Below are 18357 nucleotides of genomic sequence, written 5' to 3'. Positions count from 1 at the left end.
TTCATAGAATAGACCACCACACAACATAAACTGACTGTATGCAGAGATTATTCAAATATTATGGACACAAAAATGAAACAGGTCATTTTATTTATCAGTTCCTCAGTGCACTCCAAGGCGCAACTTAAAGTCTTCCGGTAAAGTCTCAAAAGAGGAAAAAGCGATATCAGAGGTCAGCTAAACATATCATATATTGTGATCAGAATAGTAAATTATGATGCCTTATGATTGGCTAAATGGGCTTCACCTGGACTGAATAATTATCACCACATATTTTACTAAAATAAAACACAAATGAAAACAAAATCCATTCTATGCCTTGCTTTAAAATATTTCAATACAGGCAGATTGATGCAAAATATTCAATGAGCATAGAGGATAAAACAAAATCTACCTTGAGGTTTGATTGAATCATCGGGAGCCACATTGGAATAAGCTGCAATGAGATAGGAAAACCATTGTTAGCATGCTCTGCACTGCATTTATTATTCTAATTGAGCACTGAAGCAAGACTGTCTTCCTGTCTACATCAGCAGTTATTTATATACTCAAACATGCACCAATTTCCCGGTATACCACAGCACGTATCATTGAATTAAAAGACCATATCTTAATTCATGTATTTATTAAATTACGTTTGTTTGCAAGGTCTAACCAAATGAGAGTGTGCCCTTGGCAGAACACAACAGTGGGATTATAAAGCATGAGGGAGAGAGAGAGAGAGAGAAAGAGAGAGAGAGATGAAGACAGAAAGAGAAGAGGCAGCGCGAGAGGAACCAGAGGCATGGAAAACAGCGCACGCTAACGGAGCTGCGTCAGGTCATAGGTAGCCTATGACAATTAATGTTTCAAACAGTGGCATGTGTACACGCCTTTGTAGAAGATCAAAAGTCTGAGAGCATCTTCTGCTGTCTGGAGCTATGAGAGGAGAACAACTCCTTTGCAGTGATTGATGTGGTGAACCTCTGGAAGGCCCAGTAACAAATGAGATGTTTGTCCGCTTATATGTATTCTAACAGCTATACTCTGTTTACCATGGTCGCAAGAGGTTGTTTGATGCACAGTCTTAAAATGTGGACGGCAGTATTTGTTCATGTTAAGTCCTCACACATTTATTGTGGGTTGGTCAAGGCATGCAAAACCAACAAGGCTCATTCCAGTTTCAACTTTTTGAAGCCAGGGATATTGAGTAGAGGTAATATGCTATATTTTGAATATTTTCCTAGCCCTAAATCCCCACTGAAGGAACCAAGCGTTTAAAGGTTCGGAGCCCTTCAGATCAAAATTAGGTGACCAGGTTTTTTTGCAGTATTACACAGTGCAAACATGACCCGAGGGCACCGGAGTGCTTTACATGAGCACATAGATTATGTTACACAATGACAGATTCATTTTTTATAGGTACTTGGATATTAAGTGATTTGCTCAGAATCACAGGACGTTGAGCCACCACCAAAACTCCTACGTGGATCTTCCATTCCAAAGCAGGCACCCTTGGCTATTAGGCCAGGTGAACGCAGATCCTCTCCAAAATTGGAGGAACACATAGATTCTGAATGGCCAAGTTGTAGCCTAGTCTTCCTAGGTATCTGAAACATGTCAGGTATTCAAATCATACACAAAGTTGAGCATTGGTAATGCTCTAGAATAAAACTAGGAAAAATTGTCTTAGTTTTAGTGAAAATCAGAATATACCATAGGAAAGAAAGGGATTAGTCTAAAGACTAGGTATATCTCTGTGAAAGAAACCATATTTAAGAGTTTTCCTGGCTAAATATAATTTTGTGATGCAAAACTGGATTCACCCCAGTAAGGGAACAAGTTCACTTCCCTTCTTCCTTTTGGTATTTGTGGGAACTGCTAGTCATAAAGACCACATCAATCCTTGGGTTATGAGGTAGAGACAAATAAGATAACTTGCTTTTGTAGACGCATATGTTATTATTATGGACTGAGGTCATGATGTCGACTTGTTCGATATTGGCTTTTTAAAACGTATTAAACTATTGATTTATGTGGGTATTGCGGGATGGCTGAAGAACAGATGGAATGACTTCACTAAAATGAGAGGGTGTTTATGAAGTGCATCCACGCCAGAAGGTTACAAGTGGAGTAACTCACGGGTAGGATTCTCAAGTGTGGGTGTAGGGAGAACATTATATCTAAAGGTGAAACACTCAATACATTTGGAGAATGTTGGTCTTTACTCCAGATCAGAAACATGGGTGAATTTCCATTTCGGTCAGAAAGGAAACATACAAACCAAAGAATACTTTTTCCCTCTGATGCTTCACTTATGCCATTTCAGTTCCAAGCAATGCAGAATCACACCGCACCCCGACCCCAATTGACCGAGACTCAGTTACACCTGTCCTCTAGCAGAATTAAGTTAAACGCCAATCGTAATTGAAGACTGCAAATAGTTTATTGGACGTGAGTGGCACAGTCTTCAGAAGAACATTACTTGTCATCTTTTTCGGATGACTCTTGCATGTGTAGCATTTATTGATAGAGGTCACGCCTGGAAACCAAGCAATCTTCAGCTTCTAGAAAAAAGCAGAGCTAGAAATGTATAAATGTTGTTGGCAGAACAACCCTCATGTTGTGCCTTCAGTCAATTCTAGAATATTTTGACTATCTCAGGTAAAATCAAGGACATCTGCAGAAGTATATCTGACTGGCCCACTGGGATCAGGTATTGTGAGATGATGCTCCTCTTCTGTTCAAACATTAAGTGATAGTTTTTAAATTGGCCCTGGTAATACAGCCAATAATCTTGTGTGACACTATCTTTGTGTTAATCTTTCATGTGGGAGAATTTTCAGAACATCCCTCTTGCCCACCTCTAACTTTAATAATGGTATTCTACCTACAAGTGATAAGGGTGACAACATTGTTCCAGGATTTGTCCACCTGGCCATATTGACTAATCGTCCCCTGTATGCAGGTCAGGATAATACAGTTTATAAAGTATTTCCTTGTCTAACACAGGATTGAGAGGTCACAGTGGCTATGGCCCTGCCTTTCTTTTGGCACTGCCTCTGATTTTTCCTTCTCCAGGACTGCAATATGCAGAACTAATAGCAGAATAGAACATCTGAACAAGCTGTGGGCACTTGTCCTAAAATATCTATTTGAATCCTTTTATTTATGATTGTTTGAGTGAAATGATGAATTGTGAGTGTACAGTCGTCTAAAATAAAAACAAAAAGAAAAGAAAATAGGTGAATATGTTATCAAATGGAACTCAGTAAATGTGAGGTCCTTCAACCAGGAAGCATGAAGCAAAGTATAAATTAAGAGTGAATAGCAAATTGTTGGAGTGTAGGAAGTTACCTTTAAAGAACAAAGCTCATCAACACCAGATTTGGGTGTTTGGAATGACCAATACGACCAATAAGCCTCTAAAGGTTTCTTGCAGCATTCTAGAACCACCAGACAAGTCTTTAGAGAAAATAATGTTTAGGTCTAGTGGGTAGACGAGCATCTAATAAAGTGAAACAGACCTTCTGAGAAGTAGATTTGAGAATGCACAGTCAAGGTTAGCCCCTTACCTTCATAAAACATATCAACATTGGCCTGAGCATAAAAAACATCAGAAATCTCAATTGCATAGGCATTTTTCTAAAACTTGCACAGATTTCTAAAAATCCCCAGTTCACATCAAAGAAAGCTAAGATATTTGTGGTACCGTTTAGAAAGGGCCGCAAGTCTCACAGAAGCCAAACATTGCATGCACATTGATACTGAGCAACAATTCTAAATCAGGCACTAGTCCTGGGCCCTCATTATGAGCGTCCTCTTAATTCTGATGGGGCCGGTAACAGCACTCACCACCCCCCATCAGAATTATGGGATCTACTGACATACAAGGGATCTCTCAACTTTCACCCAAAGCTCTTCAGGTGAAAGTCCACCCTAAAATGAATATTTACTGGAGGAAATTGAACTCTGAATTACAGATTTCCCAATACCTCATTTCTTAGTGAATCCACAGGTTCCAATTTATAATCGCTCTGGTTTTACCCACTACTGGAATCACCGTCACCACCGGTTTTGGTAAATTTGTCAGTGGGGAAAGTCCAGTCTTTTTACTCATGACAAATAACAGGTGTAGAGCAACATGGGTGCTTTTATAAGACACTTGGCTTCTATTTTGAGTTGAGTGAAAAATTGTGCTAATAGATTCTGATGTTTTGTTTCGTTATTTTGCTGGCCAAGGATACTTATTTGGTGTTTCTTTATGACTCGCATGGAGGAATTTCATGATCTATATTATAAAACTATCAGTACTGTTATGATAATATGAATGCTATCTTTCTGTGACCTGAGCTTGTAAAATCAGTGCAACCGCTGTCAAAATCTGTCACAGCCCTATATCTGAAGTTGAGGCTTGTCCTTCAGAGCAAGTGAGATCTGTCTAACTCAAGAGACAGTTCTGCCATTGCCAGCGATTGTGATGCAGGGGTACATAAAAACACCTATTTACAAGAGAGACTATTGGAAAGGGAAAGGAAGTAAGAGGTATCTTGTTCGCAAGTTTTGAAAAATAACAGGGGCCATTTCTCATTGCATAACTTTCTTATCTGAAAAGCCAGAGTAAAGTATACATTTATTTCAATGCTCTTCGTAAAATATAATGTTAGATGCACCATTTGTCAGCATTCCTTAACACATTATGAAAGGGAAAAGAAAAGAGGGGAAAAGAACAATAGGGAAAATAGAGTGAGAGTAAGGGAGGCATCACATGATTGATATAGAGTTGCGTATTCATGAAAAGGGTAAATAGCGGAAGATACAGCGAGGCAGATAAAATGGATAATAAGAATAACTAAAAGTGATGGTGATATATATTAAGAGACAAGGAGACATGGTAAAATAGAAGTTACAGGCACAGCTGGCAAGCTGCCAGTAAAAAGCAAATATTCTGAAAGTGTCAAGCGGTACCAAAGGAAGGAGCAGCAGAGCACGTTAATCCCAATGTTTCAGCACTATTTCAGCACAATGCCACAAGCAAACTAATTTAATCATACCAACAAATTCCTGGGAGGTTCCGCTATCATCATCAATTCAGAGCTGAAATGTGATTTAATAAGTCTTGTAATTGTTCTGTCTCCAACAGACTTGCCAGTGGATCATCTTAACCTGTCAATACTGATTATGGTTGCTTATGGTCTTAAGAAGTGTAATTGGTAAATTGCAAACCCTCATGGCACTCGGTGATATATTGTTCCTATTACATTTTGTAAACCGCAGATCCGTTGAGTGTGGTGCAGCATCCAGCAGGATCATGTTCATGAAACTGACTTTAAACATGTCCTTTGGTATGCCAGGCTGGAACCAGCAATTGGAAACCACGTTCAGTGACACACTCACAAAGCCTCCTGTTCTGTACACTGAAGAGCAGATCATAGTAATGCATTGCCATTTCGTGACTCATCCCAAGTGCAACGTGACCATTTTTGATTAACCCCAATGAGTTGGGACCGCAGCCGTAATAAACATTATAATACCAACCCATACTTTGCTGATAATTCCAGTCTCATTTTGCACCAAGTGATCATAGCAAGCAAGTCCAAGCAACACCGGAAGGGCTTTGAAAGAGGAGATTCTCAGACACATGCATAGAAATGTGCTCCCCAGACCTGGCTATGTATCCATCAGACTTCATGTTACACCATCTCCCACAATGGCTCTCTTCCAGAGATGGCAATCCAATCTGAAAGTTAGTAAATTAGCTTATCCTATATGCTTTTTCAATTTATCAAGCCAAACACATGACAAAGAAACATATTTTCAAGATCCTAGCCAATTTATTGATTTCTTTCTCATAAGAGTGACTTTTTGCTCAATTACTGGCGTGTGATAGTTTTATTTATTCAGCCTTGTCTTTCGAGTTGACATCTTATACACATGGTAAAAGGGAGTTCCATAGTTAAAGACTTGAATCACTAGTGGTTTGTTTACGGTGAAATGCATTTACTTTTGTCCTATTCCCCCACCTTAAGCAACAGTTTCAGCTGACATGGAATCTGGCAGTCATGGGTCATGATTCTTCAACTATGATTGGTTTGTGGCTCTCAAAAGATGGGGTGCTAGAATGAGAAGGGTTTATTCTGCTGTCACAAGCTGGTTAAAATCAGGTCAACTTTGGATGGATATAACCAAACAGACTTGTTGGTGCACATTTGATGGGATGTCTAAAACACCCTCTTTTCAGCTGCCCTACTTCATTCAGATTCCAGGTAAATACCATTTTCAGCTATCGGACAACGCCCATGTTGATGGGACCGTCTAGGAGGGTCCCCGCTATTTCCTGTAATCTCTCCCACACAATTCCCACTGGCATCTTTTCAGTACACAACTGCCACATCAATCCTATGGTTTTTTTCACCAACATAAAAAGGCTGCAAATAAAAGCCAAAGGCACTGGGAGTCAACTCCCATCATGTGGAAGATATTAGTTATGCTTTTCTTTCCTGTATTTCGACCCCACTGGGAGGAGAGGCTGTTTTTATAAACAGTATAAGTTATGCTAAACCAGTCTCCGCTGTATTTTATCTCAAACTAGCTCCTAACGCAGAGGTGAGAGCCAGTTTAGGGAGAAAAGTATGGTCTGACAAAGATGGAACTTCTCATTGTTCCACTGAGGATGTGGCGGTCCTGCCTCCAGTTCGCCGGCTGTTCTGGAGCTTTAAATGATGCTCTGAGGCCAATGACTGACCAGCCAAGAAGTGTTTGGCTTCTCTGTCTCACTTACATTTTTCTCCAGCTGTCCTGGAGCCCGCAAAACTTCAAATGATGCTCTGAGGTCAATGACTGACCAGCCAATAAGTGCTTGGCTTCTTGGTCTCACTTACATTTTTCTGTCTCTGCACACGGATAAGCATATTTCATTTTCTCGACCCTGGTCGTGACTTAGACGTTTTTGGCAGACAACTCACAAAGCTAAGGTTGAAATATGGCTGACGACCTAATTTCAGTGCACGAAATAATGTGTCGGAAAAACAGTAAATTATTAATTTGGATTCACAGAAAATTCTCCAAGGGGTGTGCATGGGTGGAGAGATTGTGTTCGTCCAGTGTTTCTTTCTGAAGGGAAGCGTAAAATGTTTCTGGAGGGAGGTGGATGAAACAATGAAGAAAAATGCTGCATGGATTAGTCATAACTGTCCTATGTATTAAATAGTTACTTATATTTTTCTGTTTATTATTTAGTAAAATAGCTGGTCGTGGTAAGTACTGTAATAGCTTTGCCTATTTTTGTTAACGATATAATATCAATAAATACATTTTAAAATAGCATTGACAGAAATGCCCACCACATTATAAATCTTAAGGTAGCGTAGCACAAGTGGGACTATTTTCTCACGACACTGTGGAAGGGCAAAAAGATCAGTGATGTTCGGCTCTCCAAGAAAACAACATTTTGCCACTACAGCACTATACATCCACTAACAAAAATTGAGTTTTTATGTTTATTCTTTGTTTTTTTGCCCGACATTTTAGTGGAAATGTGTTCCCCCCATCTTATTGGCTCAATGACCGTGAAATGAAGAAAACACCCGATGGACTCCCCGTGCAACAACTCTACGCACAGGATTTGCCTACCTTCACAAAAATAGTCGAGTTGCATTCCTGCAGGGCTTCCATTAAACTGATGACATGAAGACACACCATTTCCACCATCTGCAAAAAAGAATGCGTTGGCAATGTTCAGTTAAGGCTGGATACATGAGCTACTGAAGATAAAACGTAAGCTAATCGATATATACACACATGTAGATTGGCTGCAGTATGACTGCTACATCCCAAAGAGGCTATGAGAAGTAAGACATGCTTTCTGACTAAAAGCCAAAAGGACTTGATGGACACCAGGTGCAGGGGTGGGGGGGGGGATTATTTCACAGGGATGCATTACCACTCTAAATAAATGTAGACTGTCCCGGGGGCTGGGGGATGTGAGTAAAAAGAACACCAACATGTTGCATCTGGAATGCTGGAATGATATTTTGCAATAAACGAGATTTTATATTTATCCTACACACCACAGAGCCCCTTACCAGACTTTTACTAGGGTTCTCACCTTATAACCAAAGCAGATAAGAATACTTCCATTCTAATCTTGGAAGAATTCTACGTGCCACTACTGAGCCGACTGCTGTCCAACCAAAGTCAAGCAGCTCGCATGGTCACAAAAGGGGATGATGGACGGAGTGTTGAAAAATGCAAGCACTCACTCCCAGTCAACTGATCTGGGTTTAAATCACAATCATTCTTTAGCTCACTCCGCCACCCCAGATCAGACATGGCCATATGCAAATCAGTCTGACCCTGTGCCTCATTGGAACAGTCCAGCCGGAACTGCCAAGCCATGTCTTCCCTGGACCGGAAACAAGCATCCTGGGACCGGTTTCTGGCTAATCAGCCATCATCAGCCAGGCTATCTTGAATCCAGTGGCAAAGTGAGCAAGGGACCCACATCTGGGCATACCCTGCCAACTTAGGGAGAACAAAGCAATACTGAGTTATAGCACCAAGAGGCGCTCTGGGGGTGAGGGTTAGTGCACCTTATCATGTTGCTAATACTATTATAAGAAATGGAAACAGTGGCCAAGCTAATTTTGTCTGAGAAATGTCCATATTTAGCTTCAATGATTTCTTCTGAAATTGTCACAAAAGTATCCACATTGGTATCTCAAATGCTCCTAAACACTGTTATGATTTTGTTCAAACATTATGGATTTTTTCAGAAGGTTGTACGTGTTTTTCAGGTAAACAAGAATGCTCTTGTTTTCTGTATGTGGGAAATGTGTGATAGGTTGAGCTAAATTGTCTGTTTTGGTTTTCATCAGGTTGACAATTGAGTAGTGGGCTTGGCTTGTTAAAAACACAGATGAGCACAACAGTTGGTTTAAAGACCCACCTTAGCAGAAGTGCCCTGAGTAAGGCTCCACCAGTGTGTCTGAATCTTTGATTGTCATAAGCTTTCCTTTCATGTGTGATCTCCCTTCTATGCTGTGTCAATAAAAATCTATTACAAATACACTATCTGTGCAATACCATGGCTGGAATTAGTGTTTCAGGATGGTATCTCCTAAGCAAAATCCAGTTACCATGAGGTTTTGTCTCCGAAATGGGAAATAACCTACGTAGCCTTGATATGCTGGTTACTTTTACGCACGCTTATGCGGATAATCACAGCAAATTTGGCAAATCTTTTCTGAGAAGAGGGTAAATCTGAGCAGGATCCATTTGGGATCAGGACCCTGGGTTTGTTGGCTGTTGAGGGGCAGGTCCTTGGGTGCCTTGAGAGCACGGCATATTCCCACTATGATAATACGGGTTGGGTGAAGGCTAGACTCAACCTCCACTAGCCACCCCAGAATGGACGTTTCTTCAGATTTACCATGTGCAGCCCACCCTTTTAAAACTGGACTTGATTTTACCACATGGTCATTGGAGTGTGGCAACACTGACCCACCTGTGACCTGAGGGAGCAATATCTCCACTGGGATAGCACTCCTCCAAATCATAATGGGGGTCCTAGTGAGGGACCTTTGAGGCTCTGTTCCAAAATGAAAAACGTGTTTTCAGGCATTTTTTTATGTATTAAAAACATCATATACTTAAAGCTTTATCATCAGAGGTTGCAGACAAGTCACTGAGTTAGTTTTCTTGAAAAGAATACTCTTCGGATTGCATTGCATCCCAGTACTTTAGTGAATTTAAGGTGTGGATTTTGTAATGGGGAAAGTGCTGCATTGAGTTCTAGAAGGGGTAGGTGACATGAATACTTTGCCTGTGAAATTAAGCATAGAGGTTCAGGTTTACGGTGCCATAATATTCAGCAATAGATATATCTGCCCAAGATAGATCAGTATCTAGGCTGCAGGGACTTTTTTTCAGCTTTTACTTAGGGCTGCTGTTAGTCATGAGCAGCAGTCTACACTCAACAGACTATTTCCTGCTGCTGCCAGAAGTCTGCTGTGGAACTTCTGGAACAGGGAATGGTAATTCAGAGAGATGGCTAGCGGCCGGCAAGTGGCCCACTCATAGACCTGAGTGGCAGGCACATTCCTTCAGCCACAGAGGGCATCTTTCTTAGCCTCATTCTTTCCCTAAGCGTAACCAGATTTTTTTTTGAATCTGCAAAAGATTCTTTAATTTAAACAAAAATACGATTAACACAACCTCAGTACTGTAAACGTAGAAACGTGGCTAGGTTACACCTTGCGCAAAACCAATATTTAAGTAGAAATATGACCAAAATTCTCTCGTGATTGCTCCAGGGAACCAAATGGAAACGGCCATCCATGTTCCAAAAATCCTCTGTAACTAAAAGTCCACAGCGGATAAGCAGTAAACAAAAATTCGCTCCTGAGCAGAAAGCAAATTAACATTCAGAGTTGAAACATATTGAATCATCAGTCCAATAAAGTTGTCCAGATTCAAAATATTCCCAAATGATATTCTTCTCTTTATTTTCTGATTTTCCGTTTTCCTTATCATAAACGTAGAAGTATAATACATAAATTCATAGTGGATTAGTTGGTGTAGATGACATCACCAAATGTAGTCAATAGCCGACATGTGTTTCGTCTCGGGGAGAATCACCCGATGACTTCCTCAGGGCAAGCGCAAATCTCTGTAGATAAATTTACCACATTACAGGTAGAACCTGGATGTGGGCCCATTTAATATGGGTCTAATAAGAATATATACAGTACATATCCTTCAGTAATCTGACGAGTTTTATCTAATAGATATCTCGATCGGACATAAAATCTGGTCCGGATTATTATATGTAAGGTACATTCAAAAGGAGGAGAGTACTCCCGCCGTCATCATGGGTTCACACATCAATGCAGGGACTATTTTTTCAGCTTTAACTTAGGACTGCTGTTAAGCATGAGCAGCAGTCTCCACTAAACAGCCTATTTCCTGCTGCTGCCAGAAGAACAGGGAATGGTAAGCATGCGTCGAAAGAGGGAGTTGGAAATTCAGAGAGATGGCTAGCAGCCGGCAAGTGGCACACTCGTAGACCTGAGTGGCAGGAACATTCCTACAGCCACTGAGGGCATCTTTCTTAGCCTCATTCTTTCCCTAAACGTAACCAGATTTTTTTGAATCTGCAAAAGATTCTTTAATTACATAAAAAAAATACGATTAACACAACCCCATTACAACTGGCAGTCCACCAGTGTACATAGAACATCCTCGGGCAGGAGAAAGGGAGGTTCTGACAACATGCAATTCAAGAAGTTCAGCAGTTAACCTGTTGTGATGGCAGTTTCTTTTGAGATGGAATAGGAAGGGAAATAGGTGAGATAGGGCCAGACGAAACAAAGAACACATTTACTACCACACAAATAGGCAATAGTCACGCAACACTACAAACAAGAGAACAGATCCATAATAAAAGGTTTTTATCAGTCAAAGACAGTCAAACAAGATTTAGCAAAGCCAGTAGCTAAGGCTTTAATGTACTAATGCATGCAAGCTGCATTCGTGCATGTCTGTCTTTTCGTGTGTTGCCACATTAAAGCTACACCATTTGGCTTGCCAATGCTTGTTTTAATACAAGTAGCTCGACTGTGTGCTCTATGCATATGTCTGTGTGTAAACATATATTGGTGGATGCATGTATAACTTGTGAATAGTTCCTGATTAAAACATTTTAAAAAGCTTGCTGCAAACCATCAAAAAACAAAAAAGCACTACTTTCAACATACATTGCATATAAGAGATTAAAAAATTGAATGTGAAATAATTCAGTATACTTTTCAGATGTAAAATAGTACCTTATGCATTATTGACCAAGCGTTCATTAGGAAGCCAACAGCATGCGGTGAGAGGGAAATATTCCTCTGGATGCAGTCAGAGCCCTTTCGTACATATATTTTAAAGCATTTGACACAATTCGTCTAACAGACAGCAATGTTGTCAAAACAGACCTAAAAGCCACAAAAATTAAATTATGTGTGTTTGAAAAACTATCATCTCACAATGTCCTTCAGGGACAAGGCCTCTGGGGCACAGTCTAGTAAATTCAAGTGGTAATATTTATTTTTGTTTGGCGATTTTCAGTAGCGAGAACACCTTATCGCACTGAGTTTCAAAATAATTCTAGACAGGTTACCTAATAAATGCAATGTACAAGATGGAATCGAGACAGCCTATGGCTTAAATGGAGGGAATGCAATTGCTTAGGTACAATAGCTTCTTCATCGTTCCTTGTTCAGATAACAAGACAATGTGAATATTGTATTGAGTGAATCCAAAATCTATCATGAATCACATCCATGTGGGTTGTTCCCAAAAACCCATGGTGGTTGAGGTCGGGGGGGGGGTGGAGCGACAAGAAATACATTTCTGTTCATTGCTTGGAATGGAAGATTTTGACTTTTCAGAGGGAATGGAAAAGCTAATATTTCAATCATTTATTTTGTTTACTCATTTACACCTTTAGGACATTAAAACTGTTTATTAGCATTCATGTCTCACAAAAGAGAAGTACCTCTCCTATTCTGGATAATGCCATGATATTCCAGACACAGTATCACCTCTGTTCCCCAGAGTGATTTCACAGTGCCTGATTTATATCCAGAGGTAAGCTTTGGGAGGACCACTCCAAGGTTTGTATTCTGTATGTGGAAATGTAATAGAAATGTACATTTGGACATTCAACTTTCTAGTTTCCTTCTTTACAAAGAGTAACATTTGCCCGTGAAGAGATCCCTTCATCTAAGTCCCTATTAAATATGAGGGTGTGCACTCTTCATTCTCACCAGGGAAAGCGGGAATTAAAAGTAAATGTGCAAATCTTTCCAGTGAGGGAAACTGCTGGCATGTCAGAATATCGTATAAACAGGGGTAGCTCCTCCACTAGAGCAGAGAAGTGCGAGAAAGCCAAAACATAAAATGGTAATTACTTTTAGGTGGTGCAGGAGTGGTTTTCCACTCCTAAGTGTACAAAGATTGCTTGGTTGGCCCTCTCGGGCTGCCCAAACCAGTCAAGCGCACTATGCCCTTCTCCATGCAGGCTGCATTGAAGCCTGCATGGGGAACATGGCATCCTCTACAGCCCCTGGCTGGGCAGCATCATGACCAATCACAACGCTCCACTAGCGCATTGTGCTTGGCTTAATGGAGGGAGCCTGCCTGCCTGCTTCCTGTTCCTGTTGGAGGCAGGAGAGCAGGAGCAGTAAAGACACAGGACTCAGGGTGGTGGAAAGGTAGGTTTAAATTTATTTTTTTATTATTGACCCCCCTCCCGCGCGAACTCCCCTCCCTGTGTGACCCTGCGCCTGCCCCCCGACCCACAAGCCATGCTGGCCACTACTGTGTATAAAGAAGTATCACCTGCCATTGTGTCCTAAAACCCGTTTACAAAAATATTGTCCCGTTTGGTATCGATTTTTACATTTATTGACTCCAGTAGGGGAAATCTACCTGCAAGTTTTATTGAAAACAGAATATTTTATGAGCTTCTTCTTGTTCACCAACTTTAAAGGTAGGGATAATCCATGCCCACAACTTTGCCACACCTAGTTCTAAATTTGCAACTGAGGACATTGGACTATACTTGTGAAATTTTCAATTCACAAATACCCTTTGCATCAGTGACATTCCACCAATCTGTGAATCAGGACTGAGGACTGAATGTCGTTACTGCATTTCGTTGAGTACCTAAATTGAACTTGGGTATATAAAATAATGAGACAAATCAGCTGCACAATCTTTATGCTCTGTACTAAGAAGTCAAACTATGTCATCACTCTGGGTTACCAATACAAGTATCAATACAGAAAAAAAGAAGCATGACCATGCATAGCATGGGCTAAAATTCTTTATGACACATGGACACCAATGCTATAAATAATTATGGATTGCACTTGTTTTATGGTAGAAGTAAGTTGCACAGCAACTACTAATCTTCACTAAAGAATGTCAGGCAATTATAATTTTAAATGTAGCTAACTATCCACCATGGGAACTTCCTTGTATAACTGATGATACTGCTGGACACCAAAGAGCACATCTGCAGTTTGCATAGAGCGTAATGGCCAGCATGTGCAAACAGGCTATTAAGGTGCACAGTAACTTGTGCTCATGACCTGGTCTTCTGCTAACTGTGCAAACTTTAATCTGCAGCAGTAAAGGCATTCTGAGGTTTGCATTTACTACCAAGAGTGCCTTGAGTAGCCAAATATGTTGCTGTATTTGGAGGTTGATTCCGAAGTGAGACATTGGACCCCAGCATGTTTCACGACTCTGAAGAAGCGATGCTTGACAGACCAGCAGCACCAGACCAGCAGCTCAAAGACTGTAAGCAGGTGCTGGAGCAGTTGGTTGGCTTGTTTTCTTTGACTCCAGGCATCACTGAGTGGTGTGTGCACCAAATTGACACTGGTGACAGCCTACCTGTCAAAAATAAGCTGTGCAGGTTGTCTGACCACGTCAGAGCCAGCATTAAAGGTGAGGTAGCTAAAATGATGGAATTGGGAGTAATTGAACCATCTAAAAGTCCATGTGCCAGCCGAGTGGTGCTGGTGCCCAAATCTAATCCCCAAGGAGTTAAGGTTCTGCGTGGACTATAGAGGACTGAATGCAGTCACAAAGACTGATGCTCACCCTATACCTAAGCTGATGAGCTCATTGACAGTTAGGGGTGGCTAAATATCTGAGTGCTTTTGATTTGATTCCAGGTTACTGGCAGATTGCCCTCAATGATGGAGCAAAGGAGAGGTCAGCATTCCCCACACCTGAGGGACATTATCAGTTCAAGGTAATGCCTTTTTGCTTAAAGAATTCACCTGCCACATTCAAAAGGTTGGTGCATAGGATCTTGTCTGGGTTGGAACAGTTCAGTGCAGTTTATATGGACGATATAGCTGTATACAGTTCTACATGGGGGGATCACTTAAGCCACCTAAGCAAAGTGCTTAAGGCCATGCAGCAGGCAGGCCTGACTATTAAGGCAAGTGAATGCCAAATAGGGCAGTCTTCTGTGGTGTTCCTGGGTCACCTGGTAGGTGGTGGCCATGTACAGCCTCTCCAAGACAAAATTCAAACTATTTTGGATTGGATAGCTCCTGTTACCCAGACTCAAGTCAGGGCATTCCTTTGACTGAAAGGGTTTCATAGAAGGTGTGTTTAAAATTAGGGGTCCTACAGCGCGATCCTTTGGAGCAGAGGATCGCGCTGTAGGAATCATTATTGTTTATTGTAAGACTCAGGAGGATTTACCCACCTGCACCACTGACCTTCTCTCACTGTTATTACATCTGGGATACCAGAGTGCGCTTGTCTACTTTACTTTCATCACTTTAAAATTATGGGACCATTGTGGGGCTCCTAACAGAAATCACTTCTAAGAAGAGGCCCAAAAAGGTGGATTGGACCCCAGAGTCTCAGAAGGCTTTTGGGCTTCTGACACTCTGAAAGCTCCTATGTGTTCAGCACCAGTGTTGCTGGCCCCAGACTACAAAAGGGAATTTGTGATTCAGACATATGCTTCAGAGCAAGAGATTGGGGCAGTCTTGTCATAGCTAAATGAGAAGGGCCTTGATTATCCAGTTACCTTTATTATCAGGAGACTTCTTCCCAGAGAACAGAGGTGGAGTGCCGTAGAGAGAGAGGCTTTTACTGTGGTATGGTCCCTGAAAAAGTTGAGCCATATTTGTTTGGGACTCACTTTCTTGTTCATATTGACTACAGGCCTCTAAGCTGGCTCATGCAGATGAGGGGGGAGAATACCACACTATTAAGGTGGTCTATTTACCTACAGGGAATGGACTTTACAGTGGAACACAGACCTAGGGTTGCCCACGCAAATGTGGATTGCTTTCCAAGTTTTTCAAGTTAGCTTATGAGAACTGCCAGGATGTAGGTTAGTAGCCCATCACCTCTCAATTGGGGGGGGGGCTATGTTGCAAAGTCATCCTCTGCCCTGGACACCCCCCAATTTTTTGTGACTGGTACTAGTGGTAACTGACTCTGACTGACCCTGGGCTCTGCCTAACCAGGTCCAGGGCCAGTGCTATGCTGAAGACACACATAGAATACAGGGAAAACACCTACATACACTAGGGTGCACTATGGGTTATGGTACCCCTGTGATTTGCATGACCTCCCCTAAAAGACCCAAGTTCACAATAGGGTGGGGACTGAAACTACCTTTAAAACCCTAGTATAGAACAGCACTGGGGAGTTTAGAGGTCAGCAGCCTTTTCTGTACTTCATGTGTGCACTGCTGGAGCCAGAGGTCCGTTTAAAAGCAGCGCTTTGTTGCAGGACTGCTTTTAAAATGCAAATTGTGCCCAAACATAACTTTGGTGTTTGGGGCACTTAAAATGGATAAACTACAATGTTCGGTCATTGTAGGTACCCCCAGGGTCTCCCCTAGGTGTCCCAGGAGTGGGAGGTCATGTACTTAAAAGGAGAATCCTTATAAAATGTTTTTATATGCCCTGGGGTTAGTGAAATTGCACATTTTACTCTCCACATTGTAGTAAAGTGCTTCCCCAAATCGACTTTTGTGCTAGGAGCACTGTGAAATGAGGATCTGCAATATTTTGGTATATTCGGATCTCCTAAACTATTTCCTAGGTGTTCCATGGGTGGGGGTCCTGTAGCTATAAACAGGGTCCTTATAAAGTCTGTTTTATAGGCACTGGTTTTCAAGAAATTGCCCAGTTTTTTTTCCATTGCAGATCCCCAACCCATAGGTTAACATTGGAAGAGGCTATTAGGTAATAGCTGGAGAAAGAAAAGCCATAACACTAGGATTAAGGGACTCAGTAGAATGATAATGATAAATCCAACAATATGGTATTGTTGAATTTGTTCTAAAATTTAGAGACAAGACGTTATAAGACTCTCTTGTATGAAAACCAAAATTCAGCCCTCTAGTGCTCTGCCCTGATTGGTCAGAGATAAGTGACAAATCCTGGCTGCTTTAAAGAGGTGATAAATGATCCCTGGGGTTAGGAAGCTTTTATGGGAGGAGAGGTTGCTGGGCATAGGAATTCCAGCGCCAGGGGAGGGGTAATGCTCCTAGAGGGAAGGAAGAGACAAGCTAGAGAAACCAGTTTTCGTTTTCACCTCTCCCCTCTGTCCCCCAGCCAGATGGGTGGATTAGGGAGGAACTCCCAGATGTAAGGGCAGTAGACCTAGGCAGATGAAACCATCCTACAGGCTGGTTTAGTTAGTTCTGTTCTCTCTTCTAGAAATCCTGACATTGAATTTTGAAGAAATAATGCTTTCTGGGATATCATTGTGCCACACTTTGGAGGAAGTGGTCAAGCTCTGGAGTGTTGCCCTGCACCTCATTGGGCAGGAGGGCCCTCCTGCTTGACCCCATAGAACACTGAAAAAGTATTTGAGAGAGGCAGTGCCTCTCAGATCTGTTGCTCAAAACCTAAGAGAGCAAGACCAGCCCACACTGAAGTGTTTGAAGTGCATTTACCAGGCCCTGCACTCTGAAGACTGTGCCTCTTGCACTATCTGTAACTACAGCCCTGTTGATCAAACCTGTATCAAAAGGACTAAAGAGTGGACTCCCTGAAAGCTACAGGTTAACAGAGCTCACCTGGACCATCACCACAAAGAATCCTCAGCCTGGAGAACTTCCAGTGGATTTGTAAAAGGTTTTGTCCAAGTGGATTGTGTGAACTGAAGTCCCAAACTTTCAAGGACCATCTTGGAGATCCCAGACCCTTGGATTGTGTTTTGGACACTTTGGACCCGCAAGAGGAACTTCCGGAAGGAGTTCCTCACAGAATTAGGCCGTCTGAAGTAGGTTGCATGACATCTGGTGAGAAATACCTCAGCAAAGATGCTAAGTGTGAATTTGTCCCTGTCAAAGGCAACCAAAAATGTCCAAAATTGGCACTGTTGGTTTATAAACACTAGAAAATGTCTAATCTTAAAGAATTCACATCTCTGGTTCCCTACAGTGTATTTTTTTGTTTTGTTGTCATTTTAAAGATAAAAATATTTCTTAATCGGTGTGGGATTTTTATTGTTTGTTTTGTCTTAATTATTACTGAATTGGTGTTTTTAAATGCTTTCCATATCTGTCTTTGAAGTTAAGCCTGCCTGTTCGCAGCCAAGATACCAAGGGTTGAGCTTGGGAATACTTTTCTAAGACCTATTCTGAGCCCTATATTGTGTTAGTGGTAGTATTGCCAGTGGTAAATGCATATCTGTGGCTACTAATAATCCACTTGCCAACACCATCAAAATGTATTTCACGTCACATACCGTAAGCTTATTTAATGAAAAACAATTTGCAAGTTTCAATCCTCCCTGAACTGTATACATTACGCAGGGGGCAATCTAAATTTCACT

General features: G+C 41.4%; 1 protein-coding gene across 1 annotated transcript in view; it reads right to left on the bottom strand.

Annotated features, from left to right (window-relative positions):
* UNC79 (unc-79 subunit of NALCN channel complex) overlaps positions 1-18357 on the bottom strand; it is a 641854-nt gene that overhangs the window by 10205 nt on the left and 613292 nt on the right. The window contains 2 exon segments of the mRNA XM_078660089.1: positions 395-436; positions 7612-7689. Coding sequence (XP_078516215.1) covers positions 395-436; positions 7612-7689 — 120 coding nt within the window.

Source organism: Lissotriton helveticus, chromosome 9 (assembly GCF_964261635.1).
Source record: "Lissotriton helveticus chromosome 9, aLisHel1.1, whole genome shotgun sequence".
Lineage (NCBI taxonomy): Eukaryota > Metazoa > Chordata > Amphibia > Caudata > Salamandridae > Lissotriton > Lissotriton helveticus.
This window is presented reverse-complemented; position numbering and strand designations above follow the sequence as displayed.